The following is a 21991-nucleotide window of genomic DNA, read 5'->3' as shown; positions in this document are numbered from 1 at the left end:
AGCTACTCTTCCTGGGGTCCATTAGTTCCTGCCAAAGCAGCAGCTACTCTTCCTGGGGTCCATTAGTTCCTGCCAAAGCAGCAGCTACTCTTCCTGGGGTCCATTAGTTCCTGCCAAAGTAGCAGCTAATCTTCCTAGGGTCCATTAGTTCCTGCCAAAGCAGCAGCTACTCTTCCTGGGGTCCATTAGTTTCTGCCAAAGCAGCAGCTACTCTTCCTGGGGTCCATTAGTTCCTGACAAAGCAGCAGCTACTCTTCCTGGGGTCCATTAGTTCCTGCCAAAGCAGCAGCTACTCTTCCTGGGGTCCATTAGTTCCTGCCAAAGCAGCAGCTACTCTTCCTGGGGTCCATTAGTTCCTGCCAAAGCAGCAGCTACTCTTCCTGGGGTCCATTAGTTTCTGCCAAAGCAGCAGCTACTCTTCCTGGGGTCCATTAGTTCCTGACAAAGCAGCAGCTACCCTTCCTGGGGTCCATTAGTTCCTGCCAAAGCAGCAGCTACTCTTCCTGGGGTCCATTAGTTCCTGCCAAAGCAGCAGCTACTCTTCCTGGGGTCCATTAGTTCCTGCCAAAGCAGCAGCTACTCTTCCTGGGGTCCATTAGTTCCTGCCAAAGCAGCAGCTACTCTTCCTGGGGTCCATTAGTTTCTGCCAAAGCAGCAGCTACTCTTCCTGGGGTCCATTAGTTCCTGACAAAGCAGCAGCTACCCTTCCTGGGGTCCATTAGTTCCTGCCAATGCAGCAGCTACTCTTCCTGGGGTCCATTAGTTCCTGCCAAAGCAGCAGCTACTCTTCCTGGGGTCCATTAGTTCCTGCCAAAGCAGCAGCTACTCTTCCTGGGGTCCATTAGTTCCTGCCAAAGCAGCAGCTACTCTTCCTGGGGTCCATTAGTTCCTGCCAAAGCAGCAGCTACTCTTCCTGGGGTCCAGCAAAATTAAGGCAGTTTATAAAATGTTAAAAACATTACAATACATTCACAGATTTCACAACACACTGTGTGCCCTCGGGCCCCTACTCCACCACTAGCACATATCTACAGTTCTAAATCCATGTGTATGTATAGTGCGTATGTTATTGTGTGTGTATGTGCCAATGTTTGTGTTGCTTCACAGTCCCCGCTGTTCCATAAGGTGTTTTTTAATCTGTTTTTTAAAATCCAATGTTACTGCATGCATCAGTTACTTGATGTGGAATAGAGTTCAATGTAGTCATGGCTCTATGTAGTACTGTGCACCTCCCATAGTCTGTTCTGGACATAGGAGCTGTGAAGAGACCTCTTGTGGCATGTCCTGTGTCTGAGCTGTGTGCCAGTAGTTTAGACAGACAGCTCGGTGCATTCAACATGTCAATACCTCTCACAAATAAAAGTAATGATGAAGTCAATGTCTCCTCCACTTTGAGCCAGGAGAGATTGACATGCATATTGTTAACATTAGCCCTCTGTGTACATCCAAGGGCTCGCCGTGCTGCCCTGTTCTGAGCCAATTGCGATTTTCCTAAGTAATTCTTTTGTGGCACCTGACCACACGACTGAACAGTGGTCAAGGTGCGACAAAACTAGGGCCTGTAGGACCTGCCTGGTTGATAGTGTTGTTAAGAAGGCAGAGTATCGCTTTATTATAGACAGACTTCTCCCCACCTTAGCTACTACTGCATCAATAAGTTTTGACCATGACAGTTTACAATCTAAGGTTGCTCCAAGCTGTTTTGTCATCTCAACTTTCTCAATTTCCACATTATATGTCTATGTATGCTGATAATTATACAACACGTGGGTCTAATCCTGGATGCTGATAGGTTAAAACAGAGTTCCAGCCCGTGTCTATTCCACCAGCTAAGGCTATGACGTTGAAATGTCTATTTACTGTTCAAACTCACTGCACAGTCCACTGTCTTATCAGCCCAGCCAGGCAATTTATAAACTCTCTCTACTGTAAAAAGCATGTAGACATTATCTGCCCTTTCTTTTAGACTAGCAATATATCCTGCCAATATATCCTGCAAACACCGGCTTCTCAGGCATTATAACTTAAATGACAGTTGGTACGAGGTATTGGTTAGTTAGTTGAACGGAGGTGATACAACAGCGCACTCCTGTGGTAGAGACCATCAACACATGAACCAGAAGAGGTCACAGGAGCAGGTATGTGGTACTGCACAGTGGAGGCTGGTGGGAGGAGCTATAGGATTACGGGCTCATAGTAATTGTTTGAATGGAATAAATGGAACGGTATCAAACACATCAAATATATGGAAATTCCATTCCAGCCATTACAATGAGCCCATCTTTATGCTATAGGAAGCTCATATTCCTATAGCATGAAGATGGTCCTTCTGTAGCTCAGTTGGTAGAGCATGGCGCTTGTAACGCCAGGGTAGTGGGTTCGATCCCCGGGACCACCCATACGTAGAATGTATGCACACATGACTGTAAGTCGCTTTGGATAAAAGCGTCTGCTAAATGGCATATATTAAGATGGCGGCCTCCATGTACTTACCACAAATGCCTAATTTACTAAGTTCACCCTATTGTTCAATGCTTTCCATTGCACATGTTTTGTATTGGCATTGGCACAGTAAACATGATCCCAGTTCTATCCCCAAAGATGTATTGGCATTGGCACAGTAAACATGATCCCAGTTCTATCCCCAAAGATGCATTGGCATGATCCCAGTTCTATCCCCAAAGATGCATTGGCACAGTAAACATGATACCAGTTCTATCCCCAGTAAACATGATCCCAGTTCTATCCCCAAAGATGCATTGGCACAGTAAACATGATCCCAGTTCTATCCCCAAAGATGCATTGGCACAGTAAACATGATCCCAGTTCTATCCCCAAAGATGCATTGGCACAGTAAACATGATCCCAGTTCTATCCCCAAAGATGTATTGGCACAGTAAACATGATCCCAGTTCTATCCCCAAAGATGTATTGGCATTGGCACAGTAAACATGATCCCAGTTCTATCCCCAAAGATGTATTGGCACAGTAAACATGATCCCAGTTCTATCCCCAAAGATGTATTGGCATTGGCACAGTAAACATGATCCCAGTTCTATCCCCAAAGATGCATTGGCACAGTAAACATGATCCCAGTTCTATCCCCAAAGATGTATTGGCACAGTAAACATGATCCCAGTTCTATCCCCAAAGATGTATTGGCATTGGCACAGTAAACATGATCCCAGTTCTATCCCCAAAGATGTATTGGCATTGGCACAGTAAACATGATCCCAGTTCAATCCCCAAAGATGTATTGGCATTGGCACAGTAAACATGATCCCAGTTCAATCCCCAAAGATGTATTGGCATTGGCACATAAACATGATCCCAGCATCCCCAAAGATGTATTGGCATTGGCACAGTAAACATGATCCCAGTTCTATCCCCAAAGATGTATTGGCATTGGCACAGTAAACATGATCCCAGTTCTATCCCCAAAGATGCATTGGCATTGGCACAGTAAACATGATCCCAGTTCTATCCCCAAAGATGCATTGGCACAGTAAACATGATCCCAGTTCTATCCCCAAAGATGCATTGGCACAGTAAACATGATCCCAGTTCTATCCCCAAAGATGCATTGGCATTGGCACAGTAAACATGATCCCAGTTCTATCCCCAAAGATGTATTGGCACAGTAAACATGATCCCAGTTCTATCCCCAAAGATGTATTGGCATTGACACAGTAAACATGATCCCAGTTCAATCCCCAAAGAAGGCGGCAGTTAGAAAAAACGAAACAAGTAGATTGTGCTGATTTACTGGCACATTGGACCATGTCGCGCGCCGTAGTTTAAGAACTCTCTGGGTGGAGCTAAAAACAATGACTTCATTTCTGAATTCCTCCATCTTTATGCACCTTCGCCATTGAAATGGAATTGACCCCCATCCCTGATTCATAGATTGACTATGTGAGACAAAACAGAATGAGCTTGTCTAGTAACAGTCTGGCCGTGGCTGCTCAGACCCAATAGCAATATGTTTGAATAACTGTAGCCAAGTACAAGCCAACTGGCACATGCTGTTCAGGGCTTGTGTCCCAAACGGTAACCAATCCTCTATATAGTGCACTCATTTTGACTAGGGCCCATATGGAAATATTGCACTGCATAAGGAAAAGGGTGCCATTTGGGACTATACTATATGTGTATGTCTGAAGGGAGTGGTCAAGACGTAAGGATTGGCATCCAGTGCTCTGATTTGTCCCAGTGATCAGTAATAACCCGTCTCAAGTAGTCTAATCAGTCTCTCTGTCATCAGGGCGTTCATCTATGTTGGACATTCTATGTGTGTTTTTGTATTTGTTTAAAGTGAAGTATTCTGTGATTTGTGGGATGTCTGAATCAGTTATCCTCAGTCTTGTGTCTCTTACACTAGTGCTCTCTGTCTGTCTGTCTGTCTGTCTGTCTGTCTGTCTGTCTGTCTGTCTGTCTGTCTGTCTGTCTGTCTGTCTGTCTGTCTGTCTGTCTGTCTGTCTGTCTGTCTGTCTGTCTGTCTGTCTGTCTGTCTGTCTGTCTGTCTGTCTGTCTGTCTGTCTGTCTGTCTGTCTGTCTGTCTGTCTGTCTGTCTGTCTGTCTGTCTGTCTGTCTGTCTGTCTGTCTGTCTGTCTGTCTGTCTGTCTGTCTGTAACTTTTCTCTCTCCCCCTCCTCTCCCCTCTCTCTCTACCAGGTGTGCCTCAGCCTACAGTAACTTGGCAGAGGAAGGAGGGTGTGTTAGATGTCAGCGTGGCGGTACCCCTGCCCTCTGGTTCTCTGTGGCTCCAAAACGTCACTCTCCAGAGCCAAGGCACCTACTCCTGCATGGCTGCCAACCCCATAGGAAAATCCACCGCTTCCACTGTTCTCCATGTCACCGGTGGGTTCACACACACATGTGAGCGTGCATATACACACACACGAGCGCACATACACACACACACACGAGCGTGCGTAGTGTATACACAGATTTACACACAAGTGCTGTGGCAGCCCACGCACACGCACACACAGCTGAGGTGTAGGGCTGGCGCTGTGCTAGCTATCAGGGTGGTAAAATCCATCTCCTCTCAAATGTTAATCACACCTCATTGTGGAACACACACACACACGCGCGCACAAACGCACACACACACACACACACACACACACACACACACACACACACACACACACACACACACACACACACACACACACACACACACACACACACACACACACACACACACACACACGCTACCCTGACCAAACCAGGGTGGTCCAAGAACGATTATTCTGAAATACAGTTGAGGTCAGAAGTTTACATACACTTAAGTTGGAATCATTAAAACTCATTTTTCAACCACTCCACAAATGTCTTGTTAACAAACTATAGTTTTGGCAAGTCGGTTAGAACATCTACTTTGTGGATGACACAAGTCATTTTTCCAACAATTGTTTACAGACAGATTATTTCACTTATAATTCACTGTATCACAATTCCAGTGGGTCAGAAGTTTACATAAACTAAGTTGACTGTGCCTTTTCTTTAGGTTTTAGAAGCTTCTGATAGGCTAATTGACATAATTTGAGTCAATTGGATGTGTACCTGTGGATGTATTTCAATGCCTACCTTCAAACTCAGTGCCTCTTTGCTTGACATCATGGAAAAATCTAAATAAAATCAGCCATGACCTCAGAAAAGATTGTAGACCTCCAGAAGTCTGGTTCATCCTTGGGAGCAAATTCCAAATGTCTGAAGGTACGACGTTCATCTGTACAAACAATAGTACGCAAGTATAAACACCATGGGACCACGCAGCCGTCATACCACTCAGGAAGGAGGGGCGTTTTCTCTTGGAGATGAACATACTTTGGTGCAAAAAGTACAAAACAATCCCAGAACAACAGCAAAGGACCTTGTGAAGATGCTGGAGGAAACAGGTACAAAAGTATGGAATTGTGATACAGTGAATTATAAGTGAAATAATCTGTCTGTAAACAATTGTTGGATAAATGACTTGTGTCCACAGTAAAACGAGTCCTGTATCAACATAACCTGAAAGGCCGCTCAGCAAGGAAGATGCCACTGCTCCAAAACCGCCATAAAAATGCCAGACTACAGTTTGCAACTGCACATGGGGACAAAGATCGTATTTTTTGGAGAAATGTCCTCTGGTCTGATGAAACAAAAATAGAACTGTTTGGCCATAATGACCATCATTATGTTTGGAGGAAAAAGGGAGAGGCTTGCAAGCCAAAGAACATCATCCCAACCGTGAAGCACGGGAGTGGCAGCATCATGTTGTGGGGGTGCTTTACTGCAGGAGGGACTGGTGCACTTCACAAAATAGATTTACTTTCAGTGCAGCAAACTCTCTCCAGAAGTTCAGTGAGGATCTCTGAATGATCCAATGTTGACCTAAATGACTAATGATGATAAATACAATCCACCTGTGTGTAATCAAGTCTCCGTATAAATGCACCTGCACTGTGATAGTCTCAGAGGTCATCATGAAGAACAAGGAAACCACCAGGCAGGTCTGAGATACTGTTGTGAAGAAGTTTAAAGCCGTATTTGGATACAAAAATATTTCCCAAGCTTTAAACATCCCAAGGAGCACTGTGCAAGCGATAATATTGAAATGGAAGGAGTATCAGACCACTGCAAATCTACCAAGACCTGGCCGTCCCTCTAAACTTTAAGCTCATACAAGGAGAAGACTGTTCAAAGATGCAGCCAAGAGGCCCATGATCACTCTGGATGATCTGCAGAGATCTACAGCTGAGGTGGGAGACTCTGTCCATAGGACAACAATCAGTCTTATATTGCACAAATCTGGCCTTTATGGAAGAGTGGCAAGAAGAAAGCCATTTCTTAAAGATATCCATAAAAAGTGTTGTTTAAAGTTTGCCACAAGCCACCTGGGAGACACACCAAACATGTGGAAGAAGGTGCTCTGGTCAGATGAAACCAAAATTGAACTTTTTGGCAACAATGCAAAACGTTATGTTTGGCGTAAAAGCAACTCAGCTCATCACCCTGAACTTACCATCCCCACTGTCAAACATGGTGGTGGCAGCATCATGGTTTGGGCCTGCTTTTCTTCAGCAGGGACAGGGAAAATGGTTTAAATTGATGGGAAGATGGATGGAGCCAAATACAGGACAATTCTGGAAGAAAACCTGATGGAGTCTGCAAAAGACCTGAGACTGGGACGGAGATTTGTCTTCCAACAAGACAATGATCCAAAACATAAAGCAAAATCTACAATGGAATGGTTCAAAAATAAACATATCCAGGTGTTAGAATGGCCAAGTCAAAGTCCAGACCTGAATCCAATCGAGAATCTGTGGAAAGAACTGAAAACTGCTGTTCACAAATGCTCTCCATCCAACCTCACTGAGCTCGAGCTGTTTGCAAGGAGGAATGGGAAAAAATTTCAGTCTCTCGATGTGCAAAACTGATAGAGACATACCCTAAGCGACTTACAGCTGTAATCGCAGCAAAAGGTGGCGCTACAAAGTATTAACTTAAGGGGGCTGAATAATTTTGCACGCCCAATTTTTCAGTTTTTGATTTGTTAAAAAAGTTTGAAATATCCAATAAATGTCGTTCCACTTCATGATTGTGTCCCACTTGTTGTTGATTCTTCACAAAAAATACAGTTTTATATCTTTATGTTTGAAGCCTGAAATGTGGCAAAAGGTCGCAAAGTTCAAGGGGGTCGAATACTTTCGCAAGGCACTGTACTTCCAAAGTTGTGGCAAAATGGCTTAAGGACAACAAAGTAAAGGTATTGGAGTGGCCATCACAAAGCTCTGACCTCAATCCTATAGAAAATTTGTGGGCAGAACTGAAAAAGCATGTGCGAGCAAGGAGGCCTACAGACCTGACTCAGTTACACCAGCTCTGTCGGGAGGAATGGGAAGCCTGTGGAAGGCTACCCGAAATGTTGACATAAGTTAAACAATTCGAAGGCAACACTACCAAATACTATTTGAGTGTATGTAAACTTCTGACACACTGGGAATGTGGTGAAAGAAATCAAATCTGAATTAAATCATTCTCTCTACTATTATTCTGACATTTCACATTCTTAAAATAAAATGGTGATCCTATCTGACCTAAAACAGGGATTTTTACTAGGATTAAATATCAGGAATTGTGAAAACTGAGTTTAAATGTATTTGGCTAAGGTGTATGTAAACTTCCGACTTCAACTGTATTTGTCTAACACTCAGACATTCACTAAACATGCTCTGTATTCTGTACCGACCATGGTCTACAGTTCTCCTCTTACATGATGTCTGTTACGCTGGAACATATCCTAACCTACTGTAAACCTCCACACAACATGATGATGACCTACTGTAAACCCCCACACAACATGATAACAACCTACTGTAAACCTCCACACAACATGATGACAACCTACTGTAAACCTCCATACAATGTGATGTTATCTTACTGTAAACCTCCACACAACATGATGATGACCTACTGTAAACCTCCACACAACATGATGACAACCTACTGTAAACCTCCATACAATGTGATGTTATCTTACTGTAAACCTCCACACAACATGATGATGACCTACTGTAAACCTCCACACAACATGATGATAACCTACTGTAAACCTCAACACAACATGTTAACAACCTACTGTAAACCTCCACACAACATGATGACAACCTACTGTAAATCTCCAAACAACATGACAACCTACTCTAAACCTCCAAACAACATGACAACCTACTGTAAACCTCCAAACAACATGATGATAACCTACTGTAAACCTCCAAACAACAGGATAACCTACTGTAAACCTCCATACAACATGATGATAATCTACTGTAAACCTCCAAACAACATGACAACCTACTGTAAACCTCCATACAATGTGATGTTATCTTACTGTAAACCTCCACACAATATGATGATAACCTACTGTAAACCTCCACACAACATGATGATAACCTACTGTAAACCTCCATACAACATGATGATAACCTACTGTAAACCTCCAAACAACATGACAACCTACTGTAAACCTCCAAACAACATGATGATAACCTACTGTAAACCTCCAAACAACATGACAACCTACTGTAAACCTCCATACAATGTGATGTTATCTTACTGTAAACCTCCACACAACATGACAACCTACTGTAAACCTCCAAACAACATGATGATAACCTACCGTAAAACTCCACACAATATGATGATAACCTACTGTAAATCTCCAAACAACATGACAACCTACTGTAAACCTCCATACAATGTGATGTTATCTTACTATAAACCTCCACACAACATGATGATAACCTACTGTAAACCTCCACACAACATGACAACCTACTGTAAACCTCCATACAATGTGATGTTATCTTACTGTAAGCCTCTATATAACATGATGACAACCTACTGTAAACCTCCATGCAATGATGTTATCTTACTGTAAACCTCCATACAACATGATGATAACCTACTGTAAACCTCCATACACCATGATGATATGTTGAATCTTACCAGGACTAATACAGAAATGAGAGATTAATTAATCAACTATGACAACACTTGAAGCCTGTCCTGAAGGCCCTAGTTAGAACATGGTAGGGGAGGAGGACAGAAACATTCTGCCATATTGTTTAGATTTGACTGTGGTTTCACTTTTCTTGCCCCAGTGAATGATTGATTGACATATGGAGTTATTAATTGATTGATGGATTGATTGACAGGTCCAGCTCCAGACCCAGCTCCAGGCAGAGGTTCTACAATGTCCCAGCAGTTCAAGGAGCTGAGCAGGAGGAGAGTCCTCATGGCTTCACGCATGGGAACCACTGTGACCATCAGACCTGGAGACATCCTACGCATAGGTACTGCGCACACGCTTACACAAGTATGAATGAATGCACACTCACTCACTCACTCACTCACTCACTCACTCACTCACTCACTCACTCACTCACTCACTCACTCACTCACTCACTCACACACTCACACACACACACACACACACACACACACACACACACACACACACACACACACACACACACACACACACACACACACACACACACACACACACACACACACACACACACACACTGCCTCAAGCATTATCAAAATGACCAAAGGCCTCCCTCTCTCATTCCAGGATGCCCAGTGGTTCCAGACCATAGAGGGCCTGTCCGTTGGGACTACCAGAACCACACTCTGAAGGAGTCCACCTGGACCGGACCAGACTTTGCCGCAGGACAGAGGCTGGGTCCTGGGCAGAATCAGGGTCTGGGTTCTGGTCTGGGTCTTCAGTACCGTATACTGGTGGGAGGTCGTGTTCTGGAGGTGAACACGGTGCAGGGAAGGTTCTCCGGACACTACCGGTGCCAGACACCCATCCACGACAACACACAGCTGCTGTCTGCTTGGATCCACGTCCATGCTGAAGGTGTGTGTGTGTGTGTGTGTGTGTGTGTGTGTGTGTGTGTGTGTGTGTGTGTGTGTGTGTGTGTGTGTGTGTGTGTGTGTGTGTGTGTGTGTGTGTGTGTGTGTGTGTGTGTGTGTGTGTGTGTGTGTGTATAAACAGAGCACACACAACTTTCTGCTGGTCATAATTTATAACATTTAATGAGACCCATTCATTGTAATTCCAGGTATGTGTGCAGTCCGATGTTACACTGAACTGTGAACATCGGACTGAACACGTGTGTGCGTGTGTCTTAACTGGTGTGTGTATTCACTGACTTCTAACGCTCTTATTGTACAAATCAACCCATTCCCTTTGTAGAGCTCCATTAAGTCTCTCTTCTCCCTCCCCTTATGTCCTGTTCTTAACTGTATCAAACACACACATGATGACTATTGTGCTGTCAGGTCCAACCTCACTTTCAGGATTTGTCCCAAATAGCACCCTATTTCCCACATAGTGCACTACTTTTGACCAGAGCACTATGGATACATAGTGCACTACTTTTGCACTATGTAGGGAATATTTTGTCATTTGGAACATACTCTCATCCTCTCTGTGGATACAGCTGTTAGCTATCACCAGACCCCAATTAACATGGGAATTTGTACCACTCACAGTCATCAGAACATATCTTTCCTCTGAAGAATTTTTATAATTCAGACATGAGGGAAGTGGAGGAGTATGACGAGAGAGAGAGGCAGAGAGAGAGAGAGATGGAGAGAGAGAGAGAGAGAGAGAGAGAGAGGGGGAGAGAGGAGACAGACAGACAGGGGGAGAGAGGAGACAGACAGACAGATAGAGAGAGAGAGAGAGAGAGAGAGAGAGAGAGAGAGAGAGAGAGAGAGAGAGAGAGAGAGAGAGAGAGAGAGAGAGAGAGAGAGAGAGAGAGAGAGAGAGAGAGAGAGAGACACTCCGGCAGGCAGTGTCTCAGGCATGGTAGTGAACTTAAGCCCTAAACCCTGTATCGTTTTAAGCTGTGCCAAACCCTCTTGGACCCCATGTTGTTTCTAGTTAAACTTCCCTTCTGTCCTTTCTGTGTCCTGAACTGGAGCATTAGTGGGCTCTGGAAGAGCTTAGGCAGAGGGCTGGGACAATTATCAGTAGACTCAAAATATGCAGCAGCCCCAGGTTACATCCCATATGGCACCATTTTCCATTGTGCACTACTACCTGTAGGTCCTGGTCAAAAGTAGTGCACTATGTAGGGAATAGGGTGCCATTTGGGACAGGCATGCAGTGTACTCTAGCTAGCTGTGCCTCAACCTTTTATTGGTCATAATGGGAAGTATTTGAATGACAGTAATGTGATATTATTGAATGAAAATGATAGGCCCAGTGTTGGCCAAACCATAGTTTGCTTTACTGCTATACTGTGGTATGAAGTCAAACTGGGTAATGAGGATCTGGTTTGCTCTACTTGGTGTCGATGGGTCAGTGTGGTGGTGGTGAGTGTGGTGGTGGGTGGGTCAGTGGATGTACTAGTGGGTGGGTCAGTGGGTGTGGTGGTGGGTGGGTGTTCTGTAGTTCTGTGTGATGTGTTTCTGGCTAGTACTGCTGTGGTGTTTATAACATATTGTGTATGTGTGAGCGTGAGCGTGAGCGTGCTGTGGGGTTTGTTTCAGCTCAATAACGTGTGTGTGTGTGTGTGCGTGCATGCGTGTGTCTCCAGAGTTTGCGTGGCGTCTTGGGGACTGGACGGCATGCAGCGCCTCGTGTGGGGACCGGGGGATGAGGACACGGAGGGTCCACTGTGTCACGCCAGAGGGACGTGAGGTCACACCCTCCAGGTGTCACCACCTAGACAGACCTGTCTCCTCACAGCTGGCCTGCAACCTGCATGACTGCCCCCCCAGGTACACACAGACACACACACACACGCACAAACACTCTCTGACACACACGCAAGCACACGTACACACACTCTCAGACACACACACAATCTCTCACACACACACACACACACTCTCTCTCAGACACTCACACACACACAAAACACGCAAGCACACACACACACACACACACACATAACACGCAAGCACACACACACACACACATAACACGCAAGCACACACACACACATAACACACATAACACGCAAGCACACACACACACACACACACACACACACACACACACACACACACACACACACACACACACACACACACACACACACACACACACACACACACACACACACACACACACACACACACATAACACGCACACACACACACACACACACATAACACGCAAGCACACACACACACACATAACACGCAAGCACACACACACACACACACACACACACACACACACACACACACACACACACACACACACACACACACACACACACACACACACACACACACACACACACACAACACACAAGCACACACACACACTATATACATCTGCTTTTCTAGGTAAAACAGATGCGTTGGTTTCACTGACCCCCGAGGAAAAATCTGCAGGGAAATAGGTCATTCAGCTTCATGAGCCACTGTCATAAAGAGTCTTGTCTAATATAGTTGTGTCCTAAATGTCCTTGTATAGTGCACTTCTTTTAAACAGATCCCTATGCGTGTCCCTATGGGCCCTGGTCAAAGGTAGTGTACAATATACATTATAGGGAATAGGGGTCCATTTGGGATGTAGGCTATAGCTCCTTATTTAGTATTCTACTGCTTTATGTCAGCAACTGTCCAAGACCAATATAGATAAATCACATTCAGGTCCAAGTGTTGAGGTTTCATTGTTTTTCCTTGTACTGTAGTAGTCAATAGGGGGAGAGTGGGATAAGTTGAGACATTTTTTACATTCAGCATCACCCTGTCAAGGGAAATATAGTATTCTTTCTACCAAAGATATCTAAATATATTGCAGAATATTACAGTTTTACAAGCATCGGTCAATACGGTAGACACTTTTTCAAAACTCTTCACACAGGCTTCATTACCAACATGCATCTTGGCCAAACAGTTCATCTCACCTCCAAAACTCACTCAAACCACAAAAACACGTTATACGTGTCTCAAAATAAGCTAGTTTCGACCAGAACACTGGCAACAGTTCTCACTCAGAAAGCATACATTGTCACTCATAACACACTGACCTAAATAACAACAGGGAGCATTACATAAATGAGGAACTTTTTTCTTTGAAGTTTGAAGGAATTTTCAGTATTTATCAGTATTTCATTATAGAATAAGAATAACACATTTTCACTTTATTGACTGTACTAAAGTATATGGAACAAGAATGAATCAGAAATGCAGCAATTTGCTTCAATAGCCTTTGCATATCGTAATTTAGTTGTGAAAAATAAAAAGTTTAAACAAAAAATGAATCCCTAATGATTACAACAAAAAAACATCAACATATAATCACTCATACTGTACAGTACTGTGAGGGTTCTAGTTCTCATCAACATGTATAGTATAATCACTCATACTGTACAGTACTGTGAGGGTTCTAGTTCTCATCAACATGTATAGTATAATCACTCATACTGTACAGTACTGTGAGGGTTCTAGTTCTCATCAACATGTATAGTATAATCACTCATACTGTACAGTACTGTGAGGGTTCTAGTTCTCATCAACATGTATAGTATAATCACTCATACTGTACAGTACTGTGAGGGTTCTAGTTCTCATCAACATGTATAGTATAATCACTCATACTGTACAGTACTGTGAGGGTTCTAGTTCTCATCAACATGTATAGTATAATCACTCATACTGTACAGTACTGTGAGGGTTCTAGTTCTCATCAACATGTATAGTATAATCACTCATACTGTACAGTACTGTGAGGGTTCTAGTTCTCATCAACATGTATAGTATAATCACTCATACTGTACAGTACTGTGAGGGTTCTAGTTCTCATCAACATGTATAGTATAATCACTCATACTGTACAGTACTGTGAGGGTTCTAGTTCTCATCAACATGTATAGTATAATCACTCATACTGTACAGTACTGTGAGGGTTCTAGTTCTCATCAACATGTATAGTATAATCACTCATACTGTACAGTACTGTGAGGGTTCTAGTTCTCATCAACATGTATAGTATAATCACTCATAATGTACAGTACTGTGAGGGTTCTAGTTCTCATCAACATGTATAGTATAATCACTCATACTGTACAGTACTGTGAGGGTTCTAGTTCTCATCAACATGTATAGTATAATCACTCATACTGTACAGTACTGTGAGGGTTCTAGTTCTCATCAACATGTATAGTATAATCACTCATACTGTACAGTACTGTGAGGGTTCTAGTTCTCATCAACATGTATAGTATAATCACTCATACTGTACAGTACTGTGAGGGTTCTAGTTCTCATCAACATGTATAGTATAATCACTCATACTGTACAGTACTGTGAGTTCTCATCAACATGTATAGTATAATCACTCATACTGTACAGTACTGTGAGGGTTCTAGTTCTCATCAACATGTATAGTATAATCACTCATACTGTACAGTACTGTGAGGGTTCTAGTTCTCATCAACATGTATAGTATAATCACTCATACTGTACAGTACTGTGAGGGTTCTAGTTCTCATCAACATGTATAGTATAATCACTCATACTGTACAGTACTGTGAGTTCTCTCATCAACATGTATAGTATAATCACTCATACTGTACAGTACTGTGAGGGTTCTAGTTCTCATCAACATGTATAGTATAATCACTCATACTGTACAGTACTGTGAGGGTTCTAGTTCTCATCAACATGTATAGTATAATCACTCATACTGTACAGTACTGTGAGGGTTCTAGTTCTCATCAACATGTATAGTATAATCACTCATACTGTACAGTACTGTGAGGGTTCTAGTTCTCATCAACATGTATAGTATAATCACTCATACTGTACAGTACTGTGAGGGTTCTAGTTCTCATCAACATGTATAGTATAATCACTCATACTGTACAGTACTGTGAGGGTTCTAGTTCTCATCAACATGTATAGTATAATCACTCATACTGTACAGTACTGTGAGGGTTCTAGTTCTCATCAACATGTATAGTATAATCACTCATACTGTACAGTACTGTGAGGGTTCTAGTTCTCATCAACATGTATAGTATAATCACTCATACTGTACAGTACTGTGAGGGTTCTAGTTCTCATCAACATGTATAGTATAATCACTCATACTGTACAGTACTGTGAGGGTTCTAGTTCTCATCAACATGTATAGTATAATCACTCATACTGTACAGTACTGTGAGGGTTCTAGTTCTCATCAACATGTATAGTATAATCACTCATACTGTACAGTACTGTGAGGGTTCTAGTTCTCATCAACATGTATAGTATAATCACTCATACTGTACAGTACTGTGAGGGTTCTAGTTCTCATCAACATGTATAGTATAATCACTCATACTGTACAGTACTGTGAGGGTTCTAGTTCTCATCAACATGTATAGTATAATCACTCATAATGTACAGTACTGTGAGGGTTCTAGTTCTCATCAACATGTATAGTATAATCACTCATACTGTACAGTACTGTGAGGGTTCTAGTTCTCATCAACATGTATAGTATAATCACTCATACTGTACAGTACTGTGAGGGTTCTAGTTCTCATCAACATGTATAGTATAATCACTCATACTGTACAGTACTGTGAGGGTTCTAGTTCTCATCAACATGTATAGTATAATCACTCATACTGTACAGTACTGTGAGGGTTCTAGTTCTCATCAACATGTATAGTATAATCACTCATACTGTACAGTACTGTGAGGGTTCTAGTTCTCATCAACATGTATAGTATAATCACTCATACTGTACAGTACTGTGAGGGTTCTAGTTCTCATCAACATGTATAGTATAATCACTCATACTGTACAGTACTGTGAGGGTTCTAGTTCTCATCAACATGTATAGTATAATCACTCATACTGTACAGTACTGTGAGGGTTCTAGTTCTCATCAACATGTATAGTATAATCACTCATACTGTACAGTACTGTGAGGGTTCTAGTTCTCATCAACATGTATAGTATAATCACTCATACTGTACAGTACTGTGAGGGTTCTAGTTCTCATCAACATGTATAGTATAATCACTCATACTGTACAGTACTGTGAGGGTTCTAGTTCTCATCAACATGTATAGTATAATCACTCATACTGTACAGTACTGTGAGGGTTCTAGTTCTCATCAACATGTATAGTATAATCACTCATACTGTACAGTACTGTGAGGGTTCTAGTTCTCATCAACATGTATAGTATAATCACTCATACTGTACAGTACTGTGAGGGTTCTAGTTCTCATCAACATGAATAGTATAATCACTCATACTGTACAGTACTATGAGGGTTCTAGTTCTCATCAACATGTATAGTATAATCACTCATACTGTACAGTACTGTGAGGGTTCTAGTTCTCATCAACATGTATAGTATAATCACTCATACTGTACAGTACTGTGAGGGTTCTAGTTCTCATCAACATGTAGTATAATCACTCATACTGTACAGTACTGTGAGGGTTCTAGTTCTCATCAACATGTATAGTATAATCACTCATACTGTACAGTACTGTGAGTTCTCATCAACATGTATAGTATAATCACTCATACTGTACAGTACTGTGAGGGTTCTAGTTCTCATCAACATGTATAGTATAATCACTCATACTGTACAGTACTGTGAGGGTTCTAGTTCTCATCAACATGTATAGTATAATCACTCATACTGTACAGTACTGTGAGGGTTCTAGTTCTCATCAACATGTATAGTATAATCACTCATACTGTACAGTACTATGAGGGTTCTAGTTCTCATCAACATGTATAGTATAATCACTCATACTGTACAGTACTGTGAGGGTTCTAGTTCTCATCAACATGTATAGTATAATCACTCATACTGTACAGTACTGTGAGGGTTCTAGTTCTCATCAACATGTATAGTATAATCACTCATACTGTACAGTACTGTGAGGGTTCTAGTTCTCATCAACATGTATAGTATAATCACTCATACTGTACAGTACTGTGAGGGTTCTAGTTCTCATCAATATGTATAGTATAATCACTCATACTGTACAGTACTGTGAGGGTTCTAGTTCTCATCAACATGTATAGTATAATCACTCATACTGTACAGTACTGTGAGGGTTCTAGTTCTCATCAACATGTATAGTATAATCATTCATACTGTACAGTACTGTGAGTTCTCATCAACATGTATAGTATAATCACTCATACTGTACAGTACTGTGAGGGTTCTAGTTCTCATCAACATGTCTAGTATAATCACTCATACTGTACAGTACTGTGAGGGTTCTAGTTCTCATCAACATGTATAGTATAATCAGGGGCGGCAGCGTAAGCCTAGTGGTTAGAGCGTTGGACTAGTAACCGGAAGGTTGCGAGTTCAAACCCCCGAGCTGACAAGGTACAAATCTGTCGTTCTGCCCCTGAACAGGCAGTTAACCCACTGTTCCCAGGCCGTCATTGAAAATAAGAATATGTTCTTAACTGACTTGCCTGGTTAAATAAAGGTTAAAAAAAAAGAAAAAAATACTGTACAGTACTGTGAGGGTTCTAGTTCTCATCAACATGTATAGTCTCTTCAGGAGAAGACTCCATGAAATTATGACCTCTTCCTAAATGTTCGGTCAAATTATATATTTAGTGTATATATGTATGTATCGCCATCACGGTTGACAACTCCATTGTGTCCTCCTCCCAGAGCGCTAAGAACCTTGGCGTGATCCTGGACAACACCCTGTCGTTCTCAACTAACATCAAGGCGGTGGCCCGTTCCTGTAGGTTCATGCTCTACAACATCCGCAGAGTACGACCCTGCCTCACACAGGAAGCGGCGCAGGTCCTAATCCAGGCACTTGTCATCTCCCGTCTGGATTACTGCAACTCGCTGTTGGCTGGGCTCCCTGCCTGTGCCATTAAACCCCTACAACTCATCCAGAACGCCGCAGCCCGTCTAGTGTTCAACCTTCCCAAGTTCTCTCACGTCACCCCGCTCCTCCGCTCTCTCCACTGGCTTCCAGTTGAAGCTCGCATCCGCTACAAGACCATGGTGCTTGCCTACGGAGCTGTGAGGGGAACGGCACCTCAGTACCTCCAGGCTCTGATCAGGCCCTACACCCAAATAAGGGCACTGCGTTCATCCACCTCTGGCCTGCTCGCCTCCCTACCACTGAGGAAGTACAGTTCCCGCTCAGCCCAGTCAAAACTGTTCGCTGCTCTGGCTCCCCAATGGTGGAACAAACTCCCTCACGACGCCAGGACAGCGGAGTCAATCACCACCTTCCGGAGACACCTGAAACCCCACCTCTTTAAGGAATACCTAGGATAGGATAAAGTAATCCTTCTCACCCCCCCCCCCCTTAAAAGATTTAGATGCACTATTGTAAAGTGGCTGTTCCACTGGATGTCATAAGGTGAATGCACCAATTTGTAAGTCGCTCTGGATAAGAGTGTCTGCTAAATGACTTAAATGTAAATGTAATATGTATTGTTTCCTAGAAACAAGAGTAGCTCAACTTCCCCTTTGGCTCAACATACCCCAGCCTGCCCTACCCACTGAAGTCCCTGGGCAGAACATTGAGTCCTGATCATTGGGATATGTGGCCCTCTGCATTAAAGAGACTAGCCAGGATCTAACACTACATGGGTAGTTTTATTCCTTCCTTCCCCCTGAACCTGGTTCCTCTCTGGGTTTCTTCCTTCTAGGGAATTTTTCCCGGCCAATATGTTTCGACTTTTCCTTCTGCTTTGCTTTGTTCTGTAGAGGTTTAGGTCAGGTAACTGGAAAGCACTTTGTGACAAGGGATTTATATAATCAATGTTATTTGATTGATTGATTGATTGATTGTTCTCTCCCAGCTGGGTAGCATCCGTGTGGTCTAAGTGTTCCACTTCCTGTGGGCGGGGCTGGAGACAGCGGCAGGTGTCCTGTGGGCAGGTGGAGTCGGGGGGAGCGGTGAGGACGCTAGCGCCATCTGTCTGTGGGAGGAACACGCGGCCTGCAGACAGACAGGAGTGTACCTGCGACAACTGTCCAGCCTGGGTTACCAGCCCCTGGGGAAAGGTAGAGACGCAGGCACAAACACACACAGACACACACACACCTAAACAGACACTCATGGACAGACGCACACGAACAGACGCACCCACACCCACACCTACACACACAGACCACACAGAGACACACAGACACCATACACACACAGACACAACACAGACACCACACACACACACAGATGACACACAGACACACACACACACAACTATTTCCCACAACATTACCTTTGTTATCATTGACATACATGCATGATGTTTGAATACTGTGTACTTGATGTTCTGGGATGAAGTTTCCTCTAGATGCAGACCTAGGATCAGCTTCTCCTTCCCCAACTTTAACCTTTAGTGGGGGGATATGCTAAACTGACCCAAGATCACTGTCTAGGGCCAATTGCCATCTACTCCAACCAACGCATTACTACAAAGAAGTCCTGAATAAAGTTGTCAGGCTGTGAAACGTCCCTTGTTTAGTATTGTGAGAACATGTTAATTGCCCACAGTGCTCGGGGAAATGTTTGGGTCCCACCCTCACAGTCCAGAAGAGATCGGTGATATGTAGACATGTCAACGGCACCACACACCCTGACTGTGACCCCAGAGAAAGGTAAACACACAACCACAGGAGGTTGGTGGCACCTTAATTGGGGAGGATGGGCTCGTGGTAATTTATGGAGCGGAATCAGTGGAATGGTATCAAATACATCAAACACGTGGTTTCCATTCCATTTGTGCCATTCCGGCCATTATTATGAGCCATTCTCCCCTCAGCAGCCTCCTGTGAAACACACACACCTACACACACACACACACACACACACACACACACACACACACACACACACACACACACACACACACACACACACACACACACACACACACACACACACACACACACACACACACACACACACACACACAGTCTAATTTCCTCCTGTCTCATTTAGCTGATTCTGGTCATGAATAGCGTGGTTGTTGAACAAGTTGAGGAGACTAAAATACTTGGTGTTACCTTAGATTGTAAACTGTCATGGTCAAAACATATTGATTTAATGGTTGTAAAGATGGGGAGAGGTCTGTCTGTGATAAAGATATTTTTTGACACCACACTCCACAAAACAAGTCCTGCAGGCTCTAGTTCTTATCTTGGTTATTGTCCAGTCATGTGGTCGAGTGCTGCAAAGAAGGACCTAGTTAAGCTGCAGCTGGCCCAGAACAGAGCGGCATTTTTTGCTCTTCAATAATATGCATGACAGTCTCTCTTAGCTAAGAGTTGAGGAATAACTGACTGTATTGCTTCTTGTTTTTATAAGAAACAGGAATTAGTTGGACATTCCTAATAGTTTGGATAGTGAACTTACACACAGCACGAATACACACACTTACCCCACCAGAGGTCTTTTCACAGTCCACAAATCCAGAATGAATTCAAGGAAACGTACAGTATTATACAGAACCATGAGTTTACAGAACTCCCTTCCATCTTATATACAGTATTATACAGAACCATGAGTTTACAGAACTCCCTTCCATCTTATATACAGTATTATACAGAACCATGAGTTTACAGAACTCCCTTCCATCTTATATACAGTATTATACAGAACCATGAGTTTACAGAACTCCCTTCCATCTTATATACAGTATTATACAGAACCATGAGTTTACAGAACTCCCTTCCATCTTATATACAGTATTATACAGAACCATGAGTTTACAGAACTCCCTTCCATCTTATATACAGTATTATACAGAACCATGAGTTTACAGAACTCCCTTCCATCTTATATACAGTATTATACAGAACCATGAGTTTACAGAACTCCCTTCCATCTTATATACAGTATTATACAGAACCATGAGTTTACAGAACTCCCTTCCATCTTATATACAGTATTATACAGAACCATGAGTTTACAGAACTCCCTTCCATCTTATATACAGTATTATACAGAACCATGAGTTTACAGAACTCCCTTCCATCTTATATACAGTATTATACAGAACCATGAGTTTACAGAACTCCCTTCCATCTTATATAGTGTGAGTGAACAGAAAACCTAGTTTTAAAAAAACCAATAAAGCAACACCTCAGGGCACAACACCTCTCCCTCATGTGACCTACTGGTTGTGTGTATGTACTGACATGTGACCTACTGGTTGTGTGTATGTACTGACATGTGACCTACTGGTTGTGTGTATGTACTGACATGTGACCTACTGGTTGTGTGTATGTACTGGCATGTGACCTACTGGTTGTGTGTATGTACTGACATGTGACCTACTGGTTGTGTGTATGTACTGACATGTATGTGGAACTGAACAAACACACACACACATGTATGTATATAAATTGTAAAGTATTTTGTCTGTAATGTAGTTTTGTTATGTGTCAGATTCCAGTAAGACTCGCTGTCTCCATTGGTTCAGGCTAAAAGGGATCTTAATCAAAT

At 42.8% G+C, this 21991-nt stretch overlaps 1 protein-coding gene across 1 annotated transcript in view; it reads left to right on the top strand.

Moving 5' to 3' along the window:
• The window catches only part of LOC124033450 (ADAMTS-like protein 1), a 36678-nt gene that overhangs the window by 13583 nt on the left and 1104 nt on the right, over nt 1-21991 (top strand). The window contains exons 3-8 of the mRNA XM_046345480.1: nt 4674-4859; nt 9710-9847; nt 10132-10422; nt 12113-12296; nt 19341-19545; nt 20039-20142. Of these exons, the coding sequence (XP_046201436.1) occupies nt 4674-4859; nt 9710-9847; nt 10132-10422; nt 12113-12296; nt 19341-19545; nt 20039-20142 (1108 nt within the window). The remainder of the gene's footprint in view (nt 1-4673; nt 4860-9709; nt 9848-10131; nt 10423-12112; nt 12297-19340; nt 19546-20038; nt 20143-21991) is intronic.

Source organism: Oncorhynchus gorbuscha, linkage group LG04, assembly GCF_021184085.1.
Source record: "Oncorhynchus gorbuscha isolate QuinsamMale2020 ecotype Even-year linkage group LG04, OgorEven_v1.0, whole genome shotgun sequence".
Lineage (NCBI taxonomy): Eukaryota > Metazoa > Chordata > Actinopteri > Salmoniformes > Salmonidae > Oncorhynchus > Oncorhynchus gorbuscha.
The sequence above is the reverse complement of the archived record's forward strand: the minus strand, read 5'-3'. Positions and strand labels throughout refer to the sequence as shown.